This window comes from Oenanthe melanoleuca, chromosome 3 (assembly GCF_029582105.1).
Source record: "Oenanthe melanoleuca isolate GR-GAL-2019-014 chromosome 3, OMel1.0, whole genome shotgun sequence".
NCBI classification, from domain to species: Eukaryota; Metazoa; Chordata; class Aves; order Passeriformes; family Muscicapidae; genus Oenanthe; species Oenanthe melanoleuca.
The window spans coordinates 102,271,590-102,287,209 of record NC_079336.1 but is presented as its reverse complement, the minus strand read 5'-3'; the positions used below and the strand labels follow the sequence as shown (position 1 = coordinate 102,287,209).

General features: G+C 49.7%; 1 protein-coding gene across 2 annotated transcripts; it reads right to left on the bottom strand.

The window, feature by feature from the left end:
• Nucleotides 1–1,591: 1,591 nt before the first annotated feature.
• On the bottom strand, nucleotides 1,592–15,527 carry LAMP5 (lysosomal associated membrane protein family member 5). Of its 2 annotated transcripts, XM_056488970.1 has the most exons (8): nucleotides 15,373–15,527; nucleotides 14,000–14,155; nucleotides 11,552–11,650; nucleotides 11,128–11,300; nucleotides 10,807–10,938; nucleotides 10,622–10,727; nucleotides 8,976–9,164; nucleotides 1,592–2,846 (listed from the first exon to the last, which is right to left on the bottom strand). In XM_056488970.1, exons 3-8 carry the CDS (start codon nucleotides 11,589–11,591, stop codon nucleotides 2,668–2,670), a joined length of 819 nt encoding a protein of 272 aa, XP_056344945.1. In that variant the 5' UTR covers nucleotides 11,592–11,650; nucleotides 14,000–14,155; nucleotides 15,373–15,527; the 3' UTR covers nucleotides 1,592–2,667. The 2 variants fall into 2 exon arrangements, with proteins under 2 accessions (XP_056344945.1, XP_056344944.1); XM_056488969.1 differs by lacking the exons at nucleotides 14,000–14,155; nucleotides 15,373–15,527 and having other exon boundaries at nucleotides 11,552–13,702.
• Between the last annotated feature and the right edge of the window lie 93 nt (nucleotides 15,528–15,620).

The following is a 15,620-nucleotide window of genomic DNA, read 5'->3' as shown; positions in this document are numbered from 1 at the left end:
AAAAACAGTTCAGTCCAACAAAAATTTCTATCAGTTCAGAAAAAATAAATAAATTAGTTATTGCATTCCTGGAACTCTGTTCCTAATAGCTTACAGACATACTCACCCCCTGAAGGTGATGCCAAGTGCTTCCTAAGGGAAACCCTCAGATATCTGACATGAAAAGCAGCAGAAACCCTTCAAGCAGGCACAGGACCTGCGTCAGCTTTTGGGGTGTTTGTCCCTGCCTGACCCCTCAGTTCTCTGGGGTCAGCCCCTGTGAGTGCCCTGACAGGGTCAGTGCAGGGTGAATTAAAAACAGTTCACAGAGGCCACCACAAATCGGCCTTTTTTCCATATTAAATCCACACAGCTCTTTGGGAGCATCTCCCTGTTAGAGCAGGCAGGTCTCGCTCAGGTGGTGCAGCAGGAGGAGCCACACCAAGGGCCTGAAACCCAGCAGCAGCTTTACCTGGGCAAGGCACAGGATGGTGTCCCCAGCCACTGCCTCTCCTGCACTGACACTCAGCAGCTCAGCCAAGCCCCACGTTGTGCTGCCTTCAGCAGCTCCATGGGCAGTCCCTGAACATCACCCTCTTCCAAGGGAGGAATCCAGCCAGGTGGGAATGTCCCCTGAGTGACCGGGATAGCTCCAGCTGGGTGCAGCTTCTCCCATCTTTCCCACAGCCCAGAACAGCCTATCCAGGAGACAATGGCAGTGGAGAGGCTGCTCTTGCATCTGCAGCTCAGCTGTTGGCTTCCTTTTTGTATTTTATTCTTTGGGATGTCACCGTGGCAGATGTGCCAGGCTGATGAGAGCTGGCAGGGAGAGCCTTCCTGGCCCCAGGGCAGACAAGGGTGAGGCAGGACAAAGCTCCTCTCTATTAAGGATGAACCTTTAATCCTTCTGTTCACCCTCCTGCTACCTCTGGCTTTTTCTAACTGCCTCTGAAAGAACCTTTTCTTTTCTTTTTTAATTATCAGCTTATTGTAGGCTGTGGCACTTGGTCAATCTAAAGCTCACCCGGGACCCTTTCACTAGAGTTCTAAAGGAAAAGGGCAAAGCCACAATCATCATTAGTGCCATAATTTTGCCTTTTTCATCCAAATGAGAAAACAGAAAGATGAGCATAGCATAGAAATGAGACCGGGAATAAGGCAGGACTACAGGAAGGCTTATGCTGCATCCACCTTCATCAAAAAATCCATAAATTTCAGAGGAGACTACAGCATTAAAGAACAGTTAAGTTTTTTCTCTTGCCTTTTTCCAACATTGAAATGACTGCTTTTCTTTGAGTTTTAAGGTGAAAGAACAAACGAGCTTCTGTTTGAATTAAAGCAGTTTAAGAAGAAGGAAGTGTTTCCCATGCCTTAAATTGGCACAAGGCCTGGACTAACTCCTGCTGAGGTAACACCGGAGCCAAGGGGAGTCAAAGGATTCAGTGGGAACTGGACAGTACTGGAATAAAACATCACTGCCCACACAGCAGAGGAAAAACAACCAAGAGATGGAAGAATATTGGGGACAACCAACAAATCACAGAATGCTGAACCACCACCATGTCTTCACCAAGCCATTTGCAGCCAAACCACTGCTGGAATAAATCCTATGTGTGACATCCACCCAGATGATGTATTTGTGTTCCAATTCCATTGCTATCATGGAGTGGGTACAAAGATTACATCATTTCACATTAAGAAGGCAAATCAAGCATTATATATGTACATGTTTTAATTAATTTTAAAAATTGTCTACATTTAAGGATAGATTTCAAGGGTTCCCTTATGTTTTTTTCTGTTACATTAGATTATACCTGAATAATCTGCATAGTAACTTTAACATTACTGTTTTCTTTTTATCTTTTTTTTTTGGTGTGAAAATTATCAGTTGCAGGTAGCAATGTAACATCTCAATCACAATCACAATACGTGCAGGATGCCCAGCCAGAAGCATTTCTCAGTTGACTTGCAGTAGCACGGCACTTTATAATTTGTGTATCAATACTTTTTTTTTCTTTTTCTTTTTTTTTTTTTTTACTTTTTTTGTTTTTCTAAGTTTAGTTCAGATGTGGCTCAAGAAGCAAAAACAAACTTTCTTCACTCAATCTCAAGCGTGGGGTCAGCTGTGATCTGCTCCACTGGAGTAACTGACCTTGAATTTTTAATTTTTTTTCCCCTTAAGCACACCTGCATTTTCATCAAGCTTTTCTTAACATGAGTGCAAACTTAGAGATGTGCTTTGAGTCCCTTCATTGGAGGGCCTGAATGAACCCTGTGCAATGGCTCTGTCTCCCATCCCTGCTTCCTGCATGGACAGGAACGTGGAGGGCTGAATCCTCCAAAGGTGATGCAGGGGGAGGTAAGAATCTTGAGATGGGAAAAAGGGGAAAAAAAAACCCAAGAAAGCTAATTGTGCCCCCAGTGTGAAACTCTGACATGTGAAGCATTTCTGTTTCCAGATGATCAGCCCAGCTGCTTAAAGAAGGTATTCAAACCACCTACAGATACCGAGTCTCCTTACAGAGTCTGTGTTAAAGCCAGCCTTAGCCTGAGTGTCTCCATGAAATACTCAGGATTAGGTGCTGTGAATACCATCCCTCTGCCCCCCCAGAACCTTTCCTCGCCCACAGAAAAAAGTGCTTTTGCTTTTTCTACCTGATCAATGCCCGGCTTGCTCAGTGCTGCTCCCTATCCCATGTGTTTGTACTGAGATCTATCCCGAGGGATCTGCACCTGGCTGGCCGTCAGCTTGTGGTGGATGTGGTAAATGCCGAGCGTGATCACGATAACCAGCCCCAGGATCAGCCCCAGGATCAGGGGCAGGGTTTCTTCCAGCTGCTCCCTCTGGTCCACCGGGCACTTGTGTTCTGGAAGAAAGGGAAAGAGGGGAAAGGGCCGTGGCTGAGGCGCTGCCGAGCTGAGGGGCTCCCCGGTCACGGCTCAGCGCAGGATGGAGCAGCCGCAGCCGGCGGAGCCCCGCGGAGAAAATCAATCGCTTCGGAGCCAAGTGAAACCAGCCACAACGCAGGGATGCACGGAGAGGCTGCATCCATCAAACCAGCCCCTGCACTGGAAAAACACTTTCATGCCCATAAACCCAGCCCTCTCTGCCACACATCCATGGCTTTGCTGGGAACGGGGCAGCCAAAGGCTGAGTTTCCTCAGTGACTCAAGAGCTGCTTTGTTTATTCAGACAGAGAGTCCAAAGAGGCCTCAGCATCAGTAAATCTTTAATCCTGCCCCAGACTCACTGCACATCATTTAGAGATTCCCCCTCTGTCTGGCAAGGTTGGCAGAGGTCCCACAGCATCGCTGCCCCCTCTCCATGAGCTCCTCATGGCCATGGCACCAGTCCTGGCAGAGCACACACGTTGTGTCTGTGTCCAAGAGCACCCAGCACCCCAAATTGTCCATCAAATACAGCCAAGGAGGAGCAGAAGCAACATGAGCCCTGGCAGTATTTTTGTCTCTGTCTGATCAGTCTCTGCCATAGCCCAACAAACCACTAGAAAATAGTGATACAATGGGAAAATACTTTTCTATTGAGCTTGGAAAGGCCACTAAGGTCAGGAAACATGATACACTGGTAATCCTGGCTCAGCTCCCTTACACTTCCAGAGTCTACTGCAGGCCTGAGTGACAGGATCATGATTTCCCCACAGGACTGTTGCTTCTCTGTGCTGATGGACAGGCAGAGCCCATGCTGCTGAGGCTGCCAGGCTAAAAAGAAGAAAAATGCCAGTTGTGGGGGGGAAAAAAAGGGGGTACGTGATACAGGAAGGACAATTCTCTGGCTCATATTCTTCATTGTATTAGAAATGCGCTGAAAACAATGACAACTTGAAGGAAAAAATAAAAAGGGGAAAATAGAAAGGCTGTGTGTTAGATGAGCGAATACAAAGGGCACCACAAATTCCTCTCTCTGCTAAAGACTGTCCAGATGGGTTTCCCAGGCAGCTGATTGCAGAGATCTGCAATAACCACGAAGAGCAAATGCTCCACAAATCTAACAGCATGTGGCAAAGAGCAGGAAAAACCCAGAGACCCCCAGGCCCAGGCAGGAGGTGACAGCAGGGACCCATCTCCAGCAGTGCCAGCACCTCCAGGAGCTTCACAGCATCCTGGAGTGCAGCCTCCTCCCAGCAATGCAATCAGGAAACATTTCAAGCTGTAAATAAGGTGAAACAAAAAAAAAAAAAGCAAAAGTGAAATCTTGTCTAACACAAAAGAATGTCCTTTTCAGTTCCAGTTGCTCACTGTTTCACCAGAGGAGTGATTAATCACCAGGACTGTGGTACAGGCGATTCAGCAATTGCTGCAATGCAGGGGTTTTGTTTGTTTGTAGTAAGGAGAATGGGGGGAAAACTCCTGATTATTACTGAGCTCCCAAAATTTGGTTTCTAGTGCTCTGTGGAATTGCTCCCAGTTTAGGATGCTAAAGGCCTGAGCAGCTCACAGGGACACAAGCCCAGGCTGAGCTGACTGCAGGAAAAGCCACTCACTCATGGGGCAGTGCTGTGGGGCCAGGGCTGCTCTGACCCCTCTCCCCACACCTCAAAGCAGCACCGTTCCCATGGGAAAGGTCCAAGCTCCGGGAGCTCCTGTGCACCCCCCGCACGGCTGCAGACAGGGTGTGCTGAGCTGCCAATGAGCAGGAGATCACTGTGGCTGGACACTGATTTTGCTTTGAAAGGGCTTAGCTTAAACCCTAGAGAAGATGGAAAGAAAGCTGCTGGAAACCTAGCTGAGAGGATTCCCCTGTGCTCAAACGCACAGGGTTTTGCATGCACCTTTCCCTAAACAGGAACACTCCAGCATTTGCAGGAGAACGGGCTGGATGTGGGGGGCTGCAGCCAGTGGAGAAGGCAAAGCTTAAAGCACCAGTGCAGAAAACAGTCCCAGCTCTAAAGCACTCGGTTCTATCATTTGAATTCCACCGAATTTTCAAAAGCAAACCAGCTGCAGGGCACAAAACACCAGAGGATGTGGCCAGAGATCCATGGCCCACACAAAACCACAACAGTGTTTAAATGTTTGTGTTGTTGGGTTTTGACTCAAAAAGGTGTCATTTCCTGCAAACAATCAAGGAAGACAGATCTTTATCTTGACACTATTTTCAAGAGGATTAAAATAAAATAAAAAAAAAAAATAAAGCCAACACGAAAGAAACAAATCAAGCAAAACTGTCAGTCTCCAGCAGCACATCCCCAAACCCAGCTGGACCTGCTGCACCTCCCCAGGCAGAGCAGCTGTCACTGCCCTACCCACACCTCCTCACCAGAAACATCCATTTTCTCCTTTTGGAGCAGACCACCAGAGCCTGGGCTCTTTGGAGACTGTGGAGGAAATGGGGGGACCCAGCACAGAGGCACTGAGAAGTGTTAAGCACAAACACATCTGCAGCACAAGTGAGGCTCTGGGTGCTGACTGCTAGGAGGATGAATTCTCTATTTTAACAAGCACATAATGTTAAACCACTTCAATTTTATGACAAATCAAAATACTTTCACATTTATAACAACATACTTTAACATTTATGCAGCATTTTTCACCCCTAGAATTCAAAGCAAAGGCACTGAGGTCCACAGCACAGCAGGGAGGCAGGCAGGCAGCAGGTATCTTTCCTCCTCCATCAGCACAGGAAAAGGCAAAGGGGGAACAGGAGGGGAGAAGGGTTTGGACAAAATCCATGGCAGACAAATTTGGACATTCAACCCCCTGAAGTACGGGTAGGTTGATGCTTGACAAATGAAGAGCACTGAACTAGCAACAGCTATGATTTCAAAATTAATGACCCTGCAGGAAAACAGCCCTTTCTGTCAATTTTGCCCCTGTACTTCGCTCCAGGTTGCAGGGATCTCAGCATTTCCCAAATTACTGGGGTGTACCCTGAGTCCAGGGAAGCCAAAAGATCCCTGGCAGGAAAGAGGAAGTTCAGGTGATGCTGGGAGTTTTGCTGCATCCCAAGCACGGTGGGGTCAGCCCTTTGCCAGGGTGGTGTCACCCCCAGTCCCTCCCCGTGGAACACCCACTGCAGACGGATACAAAGGAGGCGCTCAGGTACATTCCTCGCTGCTGCTTTGTGCTGTGCCTCCTCCCTCACGTACTGCCACGGTTTCTATGGTGAGTGCTCGTCCAATTCCAGTACCAGGCTGTGAAACCACCTAAGAGCCCATTTTCCTCTTCCAGAATCCTTCTGCAGAGCAAACACGGCAAAAAACCCGGCAAAGGCACAGCAAAGGCACGGCACCCTCCCGCAGGCACGATCACGAGCCTAAGCATCAGCACAGGGATTGTCCAAAGGGGTGGAAAAACAGCCCAGCTGTGTCTGGCATAACAAGATTTTTGAGACTTTGAGATGAGCTTTTATAAGTAAATAGCTTAAAAAAATTTAAAAAAAAGAAAAACCAGGTGCTTTTTATAAAGTGTCTGCGTACCTTGGTGCAAAGAACCCTCGAGAAAATGCGGCCCTCAAATGTGAGGTCTCAGCTCCCTCTGAGCCAGTCCCTGATTCTCAGCTCTTGTATCCCTTTGTATTAGTATTTTTCATAATATTGCTTTATATTCTAATTTTTAGATATAAAATCAAAAGAGCTGACAGTTTCTCTGGGGTTCTTTCATCAGTTTAAACCTTCTCACACCCTCTTGATCCAGCTCTCATTTTACTCATCTTTTAAGCTGAAAAATGTATACACACTTTGCCTACTAAAAGAATAAATTAGTGAACTCTGAATGAAAAAAAAAATCTGGTGTCTCTGCATTGAAAAAGAAAAATTTAAATAAATAAAAAAATGTGAATTTGTGAAGGTTAGAAGCAGTGTCTAAAAAAAACAAAACAAACAAAAAAAAAAAAAAAAAAAAAACAAAACAAAAACCCCAAAAAAAGTCTAGCACAGGAATTCAAGCATTCAAAAAAAAAAAAAAAACCAAACCAACCCAATCTCATTCCCTACAAGCTTTTTAACCTATCCCCACCAGGACAGCATCAGGACTAATGAAAAAACCTTTCCCCCATTTCTTTGTGGAAAAAGAGTCCCAACCCTCCTGCATCTTGGCGATTCTTCTGCTCTAGAAGGTCTCTTTCCCTACTCTAAAATAATTTAAAATGTTCTGTAGCTTGTTCATAATTAATAGGAATTTTACCTAATGGGAAATTAATGAAGCAAAAAGGAGAAGGCTAATTACTGTAATCTGAGATTGGCAGTGGCTCTCAGACCCCACAAAGAATCCTGTTCTGCCATGTGTGTGCCGAGGATGAGCTCGGCCGGTGGGAACATGCTGCTGGGAGAGCAGCACAGCCCTGGATGGAGCTCCACTGATCAATCACCTCCCAGGACCTCTGACCACCCTCTCCAGGTGCTCTCTGCTGCTTAACTTCCAGTGGAATTCAACAAAAAGGAGTGTAATTGAATAATGAGAGCAACAGCAACAGAAAACCCCATGGAGCTTGACAAAGAAAGAAGCCATGCAGTCCTCAGGAGGAGGAATTCCCTCCATATGTTTAAAGATTGCTAAACCAACAACACCTCTTTGTGTGCTGGAGAAAAAAATACACCAAGCCACAACAACAAAACAGAAACATGTTCTGCCTGACAGGAATGAGCATATCATGAAAACAGCAGGTAGATTCCTTTGTCAATGAACCCTGAGTTTGATTGTTGTTTTAACTGGCAGCTCCTGGACTTCACAAGTTTGGTATCACAGAGACACAGACTTGCATATTTTAAACACCCTGAGGTTCTTAGCCTCCAAGGCCAGCCCAACCCTGAATGCAGGAATCCTGGATCCACAGGAGGAAAGAGAAGGTAAAGCCATGCCAACAACAATAACAACAACAAAAAATACAGCAAACTATTAAGTTCTACTTTTTTCTCCCTGTAAATCTAAGAAAAATGTGGCACTACTTTGATACAAAAAAAACCCCTGCCCACGGATAAAGCCTACTCAGTATTACTCTGGCCTGGCCATGAGTAATTCAGCCAGGCTGAGCACATGCAACAGCATGAATTTACTACATTAGTGAGAGGATGCAAGTCGTGAGTGCAACTCCTCAGCTCTGCACTCAGTGCTGGGCTTTTATTGTGTTCCAAAATATTTCCCACATGCAAAATAATAAAGCACCATGTTTTTAATGCTAGGCTTAAATACCACCATTTTCTAACTCGTTATTAAAAGAGTTGGTTATTACACATTTCATTTGCAGCTGGTTACAATAAAGAGCTCAACTAATTTTAGTGCTAAGGCAGCAGTATGAAATGGGACTGCTCTTACCTAATCCAGGTGAGCATGATTACACTGCCTTGTTCAACCTGATGGGAAAGCCAAGGAGGAACCAGGGAGGAGGAGCACCGTGGGTTCTTTGGGATAAAGGAAACTAAAACTGCAGGAATCCTGTCCTATTGCTGCAGACTCCAGCGCAACCCTTTGATACAAACTGCATGTTTTAACTCAGGTTGTCTTTTATCCACCATGAACGTTAAAGAACCCCAGAAGGGGAATGGCATCCCGTGTATTTGGTGCTTGAAGAGCCTCACCGGAGTCCCTGTTACGCTTCCTTCACCCTCACAGTGAGCATTAATCAAACTGGAGCTAGGAACGTGCACCCCCAGTGTCTCCTGCCACTGCAGCCCCAAGAAGACCCTGGGGCTGTGCTGAAGCATTTTGTGCTGCAGAGGAGACACCTCAACGTTGCAGGGCTCCCCAGGGATGCTGCATTGGGGCTTGCTGGAAATCTGACTCTACAAGTCCTTACAGAAGCCAACGTACAAATAATGATAGCCCATGTTTTGGCAGCTGGGCTGAATTTGTAAAGCCTTTTGGGAGACCACAGAGGCAAGGAATGGGCTGGAGGGACTGCAGAGAGCACTGGTAACAGGTTGCAGTGAGGGGAAGATTGTTCTGGAAAGGTGAGACCCAAATTCCTTCAATACATTGCAACATCCCCAAAGGCCATGGCAGCATCAGCACCTCGGGGATGCGGACTGCCTGCTCCTTACCTTCACTGAAGACAAAATCAGCGGGGATGTCAAAGGGCTGGAGCCGCACTTCGGACAGCAGGAGCTGCACGGACTTCTGGTGGTCGGTGGAGACGAGGGAGATGGTCTGCTGCGCCTGGCACTCATAGGAGCGCCCGGCGGGGGTCACCAGGGCCGAGAGGCGGTGCGAGCTGGCCGTGTACTTGCCGGCTGCCCAGGGACACACACGGGTCAGGCCCGGCAGTACCGAGGGGACAGAGGCGGCGAACCGAACGCGCGGAGGAATGGCCGGGGCGCAATGCGGTAGCAGCGGCCCTGCTGCTCCCGGGGCGTCCTCCCAGGGTGGGACCCTGCTTTATGGGGCACCCCACACAGCCAGGGCAGCTCCCACACCGGAACTGTCTCCTGCAAGGGGGAACACGCAGCTCCAGCACACGGAACTGCACCGCAAAGGGCAGAGCTGGCTCTGCTGCCGCCAGCTCCGCTCCTGTCACAGCCTGGAGTCCTTAAAATCAGAGAAATGGTTCCCATTCATACGGACTCAGGGTTCAGCCCAGGACTGTGATTGTACTCCTTACATTTGGGAAACAACCATTTTTGCGGCTGCACTTGGGCTCTGAATCCAGGTGGGAAGGGGCAGTGCCATTGGGAACCACACCACAAAGCAAGAGAGGCCGTAAAGCCTTTCCCAAAAATACAACATGTCCATTTCACCCAAGTATAAATTACAACAAAACATTTTCCCATCACACCACGCTTGTTTTGTAAGCGAAGGACGAATGTGGCTGAGCCAGGTGGAATAAGGGATCTCTTCCCGCTCTTTCACAGCCCTTTGTTCCCTCCCAGCAGCACAAAAAGGCAATCAGTGCCTCGCATGGGCTGATGAGGCACAGCCAGCTCCGTGTTTTGGGGACTCAAACAGCGGAAACAGCCCCCAAACCAGTATGTCTTATGGCAACAACTCTAAACGCCCTATTCACTGGAGTTGGAAAATCCTGAGGGAGAACGACTTGCAAATGACAATACTTCATTTTTCAATTCAAGACAACACATTTCTGAGCCGAAATTAAATAAAATCAAAATGAAAGCCAAAAGAATGGAAACCCAGTGAGAAAAGAGGAGGCTGCTGGGCGCGGAGGTGTGTAGGGGTATGATACTAACGTCAATCTCAGTTATCTTGGGAAACTGCTGCTTTCCCACCTATTCAACCACCATCAGGATTAACCTCAAAAAAAAAAAAAAAAAAAAAATCTCCCCACTGGAATGGAGACAACCTTTTCCAGCCCAGGTGTCTCCCTGCCCCACCCCCTCGGCCCTGGGTCCCACAAGACAGCCCGAGGAGCGCAGCAAACGGGCAAAGCTGGGCTTTCCCTCCCACGGCAATCGCGGTGATTAAAAACAAGAAAAAAAAAAAAAAAAAAAAAAACAGCGGAGAAAAAAAAAAAAAAAAAAAAAAAAATATATATATATATATATATATATGTGTGTGTGTGTAATATGCGGTTTAAACCTGGCAGCTGGTCCCGGCTTTGTCGGGAGGGTTAGGGGTTTCCTTTATCCCGTAAGCTACATGTAGCGAGTAGCTGGCGGGGTGCTCCCCTCCCAGCCCGGCCCAGCTCTCGCCCGCCCGCTGGGATCTGCCCTAAACCCCGAGCCCGGGCGCTTACGGCTGACGGCATCCTTGAAGTAGGTGCTCTCGGAGCTGTCGTAGGTGAACTGGATCCGGCTGAGCCTCCAGGATGCCTCCGGCCCCCGGGACGTGTTGTGCCCCTCCTGCCGAGACAGGGCCGGTCAGGACCCCGCCGAGTCGCCGCGTCCCCGCCCCAGCTCCCAGTGTGCGGGAAGCCCGTACCTTCAGGAAGGAGAGTTTGAGGGTGTACGCTTGGTCCAGCCAGGAGAGCTCCAGCTCCGACTCGTTCGTGCCGCACTTGCCCTTCATCTCGGCGCCCCGCGGCAGCGGGATATCGGCTTGCTCCGTGATCAGCTGCAAGTGGGGAGCGGGGCTCAGCGGGGCAACCCCCGAGTCCCCCCGGGCACCCACAGGACCCCCCACTGCCCCCGCTGAAAATCCTCGGAGGGGATAAAGGACTTTCCGAAAGTACCGGCATTTGTGTGCGAGTGTGTGTCCCCTGCCATCCCCGGACCCTCCGGGCCGCCCCCGGCCCCCACTCACATCCACATAATTGCTGGCCCACACGTCGTAGGGGACGATGAACTTGGCGGCGAATTCGGCCATGAGACATGTCGTCCGATTTTCCCGCACCACGAAGATGTCCTTCTCGGGGTTAGGGGAGAGCCCGGAAAGGTTTTCAACTTCTTGCTCCGCGGCCAGCCGAGCCGCGGCGTCTGCGGGCACAAGCGGGGCTGAGCGCCGGCAGCCCCGACCCTCTGCCGCTCACCCTAAAATCCCCCCCGGGCCACCCCCGAGCCCGCTGGAGCAAGCTAATCTATCGCGACGGGGCGTCTCTGTCGCGACAGAGCAGGTGGAGGAGATGTGGCAGCCGGTGGCCGTGATGCGGGACTGATGCCGTGTCAGTGCCAGAGGCTGCCTCGTCGCGATAGGGCTCCGTGGCGCGATTCCCCAGCCAGGTACTCACGCAAGACGAAAAGCAGCCCCGGGAGAAGCCCCCCGGCCATCCTCCCTGCTCAGTCCCGGCGTGGCCGCGGCTGCTGCAGCTGCTCTCCCGAAAGGTCCGCTCCGGAGAAAAGAAAAAAAATAAATTGAAAATAAAAAGGAGGGGGGAGAAAAGCCGCACACCTCCTTTCTCAGGAGCCGCACAGGCTGCAAAAGCACTCTGCTGCGGAGTGGCGGGGAGGAGGGACGGGGAAAGTGTGTGGGTGTGCGGGGAGGAGGAGGAGCAGGAGGGGAGATGCCGGCGGAGCTGATGGAGCGCCCACGCCGAGGGACGGGGCGTACGCGCAGCCGGGCGGGGAGGAGGCAGGAAGGGAATCCCCCCTCCGGCGCCGGGCCCCGCCGCACCCGCCCCGGCGGAGGGGCGGCCGGGGATCCCCCGGGGACTGAGCGGAGCCGGGCTCGCCCCCGAGCGCTCCCCGGCAGGGCCGGCGCTGGAAGCGGGGCCGGGACGCCCTCGCCCCGGGGTTACGCCGCCCGTCCCTGCCGGAGAGGCTGGGATACCTATATGGAAGAGGGGATGCCTATTCCACTGCTCACGGAGCGTCACTAATTTCTGTGGAGGCGAACAGCTGCTCCGCGTGTTAATTTAGGAAGAAACGTGCAGCTATTTTTGTGTGGCAAGGTCAGAAGCAAACCCGCATCCTTCTGTGAACCGCAATCCACACACCTGAGCTCTAAGACGTGACAAACCACAACCGCGACATAAAACCCAACAGCCCCGAGAGGGTGCTTTAAAACAGAAACAGCATAGCCCGAGGGGGGCGGTTTTTGGGGGGAACAGGCAGGAGGGCACCTGGAGAGCGCCTCGGAGGTGGGACACGTGCCAGCTGAGCCAGGGCACTCAGGGTTTTGTCCCTGGCTGGGTCAAAGGTGCGAGACAGCAAGAGGAGAGGGGGCTGCGAGGCGGGGTGAGAGCACGGAGGGCTGCCCGCCCCGGGCTCCTCAACTCCCCGGCAAGGCAGCGCCTTCGCTCTCCCGCTCTCAGCCCGGGGCAGGGACAGCGCTGGTCCCCCGGGCTGGCGGCACCGGGGCTGAGGGAGGAGAGGGGATCCCAGCCCCGAGCTCCCGGCTGCTCTGCCGCTCCGTGAGGTGGAAGCGCGGCCGACTCCTGTGCTGCTCTCTTGCTCCGGGTGATGCGACGTTGAAATATTTCTTCCCCCCTTTCACCGGGACCTTTTTTTGAGACTTAACGCGCTGCCACTCTCGCCCCGGGACCAGGAGTACATCCAAATATTTATGATTTACAGCGACACCGGTCCCAGGAGCAGCGGCATGAGGAGCCCTACACTGAGGATGTTTTTTTAGTAAAAAGACAAAGGGACAGTAGCGATCCAGAGTGATGGCTTTACTGGATTCACTACCAATTCACGTTTCTAGTTCAGGAAAAGGCATCTGGAGGAAAAGGTCCAAGGTTTTGCAAAGCAAGATATTGCAAGGTAAGTTTTGATTGTGGGCAGCTGCCCTTTCTCTGCCAGGGCACACAGGTGCAGAGAGGGGCTTTCTTGCTGGGAAATAGCTTTTCTAAACAATAAAAACTAATACTAAAAGAACATACTGGATTTTGTAACTACAATGTTGAAATTCCTTTTCTGTTTTCTATACATATTAAATGTATTCTGACCATTTCCTCTCTCTCTCTCTCTCCTGTTTCATGATAAAAAGCCATTCTTGCACATTCTCAAAGAGAGTCAGACCCGTGTCAGTTGTGACACGGGATTAACCTATGGATAATAATTTCAGGGGACTGTATAAAGGGTAAAAATACAGTCTTCTGTAAAATATAATCTTTGACTGTAATAGGCTCTATTTCTGTGGTGATTTTAGTGCCTGGCTTTCTCAGGTCCTACACTGATGAGCTCAGTGTTTAACTATCCTTTATTTCCTTCTCTAGCCCACTGTTTCCAGCCTTTTTGAGGTTTCCCAAAATACACGATCCTGAGCAGCTGCCTCTGCATCCAGCCTGTGCAGGAGGGTCCAGGGAGCAGCTGGGAGAGAGCAGCTGTGCTGGAGATGAGGGCAAGGCTGTCCCACAGCACAGAACTGTTCTCCCCCAGCTGCACAGCACAACAACAAAGCCTTCAGCTTCAGTGACAATTGCCACTTCCAGCCTGCAGCATGCATTCATCCTGCCCTCTGTGGGAAAAAAAAAAAAAAAGGGAAAGGCTAAAGACTTCCTAGCATTGAGCAACCTCCAAAACACAGAGCAGAAAGGTCTCACCCCAGTGAGCCAAGGCAGCATCAGCCACCCTGAAACACTGTGACCAGGGACAGTTTATGGTCCCAGACTAGGCCACCTGAAACCAGCCCTGCCACCTGCCCTTACCAAGGCCCAGCTCTGGAGACTGCCTGGGTATCTCTGAAGGCTGAATCCCCCTTGCTACCCACAATTACCAGACAGAACAACTCTTACCAGCCTCCTTGAAGGGAGCACACAGCACGGTGACAGCCAGGCTACAGCTCTGGTACCACTACTAACACATCCAGCAGGAACAGGGCTTTAGACCCAATTGTATTTGCTGCTTGCAGCTGGTTTCATGAACAGCCCCTGGGCTACAGCACCTGGAATCTGCAAGGAAATTAGCCCCTGAGGGGTATTCTGGGGCTCTGGTGATGCAGTTTAACTGCGCTCAGGTGGTGCAGGGGGTTAAACAGGCCCCCACCTGGAAACAGTCAAGTTAATGACCAACCCCCAAATTACTGGGAGTGAAAGAATATCAGGCTGCCTATGAGGCCAGGGTATCATGACCCTCCCCATCACAGCTGAGCTGAATTTATCTGAAGCGATTCAGAGAGGGAAAATCTGCCACTTCCCTCGATGAAATTTCACTGAAGTGGAATTTATCACCGCAGCAGGGAATGACATTTTAAACTGCTTTAACTCAGTATCAATGTTCAAATTGATTAGTCTATTTCATCTCAATGGAAATTCTCACCTCATTACATTAGCGGCCAAACTTCAAATAATTTTTGAATCAAATACTGCTTAAACAGTATTTCAAAACACTTAGCTGACAAAATTCATCACTTAATTTCAAATCACTGCCTGCATTTTATGCTAAGTTGTCAGTGGGTGAAATACGTATCAGCATGGGGAGCTGAGCCTGGCAGCTGAGGTTTCCTACTCGGCAGTTTCACAGAAGCCCATTTTTCTGTCTGCATTGATGGATGTCTCGCTCCTGGCTGAGCAGGGAGCACAGGCTCAGAGAGAGGCTGTTCACAGTATTTCCTGTCCTTCCAAAACCTGCGTTTTTCCCTGAGGGATGGGATGCTCACCAAGGAATTAAATAGGCAGGTTTGATCTTCCTCAGGGAGGGCTGTGGGCTGAACGCAAGCCCTCCATTCCCAGTGGTTTCTCTAACGGGTAGGGCAGGGCTTTCCAGCCAGCCTCTAACTGAGCCTAAGATGCTTCACCATCCAGTTCTTTCCATACCTGGTCTGCAATTTGCTTCTCCAAACAGGCTAAAAACCACTGCAGTAGGCAACAATGTAAAATTCCAGCTCATGGCACTGCATCCACCAGCTGTGTTTTGAGGACATTTTTAACTAAAAGAAAAATCATGATAAAAATCCTGTCCAGAATGCTCTGAAAACACTTCTGCTCCCAGCTCCATCCAGCAGTCAGCTTAGAGAGCTGCTCTCTAAAAGACAACCTGTCTTTTAAAATATTATGGATCATAGAGGAACAGGAGCTACCTTCATAGGCTGTGGCATCAGAATGGGAATTCTGAATATGCATCACAAGTCTGCTTAAACCCTTCTTTAAACACCTAAAGATTCACTGACCTCTGTCTCAGTTGTTGCTACACTGCACTCAGGTTGCTGCATTTCCAGGTTGTGCTGCTACACTCCACTGGGGCAGTTCTCTAGTGCTGCACAATGCTTCTATAGCTTGTATAAAATTTAAGAAAAAGAAAAAGACTCCTTTGACTAAATAAGCTGTGATAGAAATGTATTTACACTCTACACATTTTTACAGGAAATACAACTTGCAAAAAATCTGCAATTGATAAAACCACCACCCTGCAATTCAC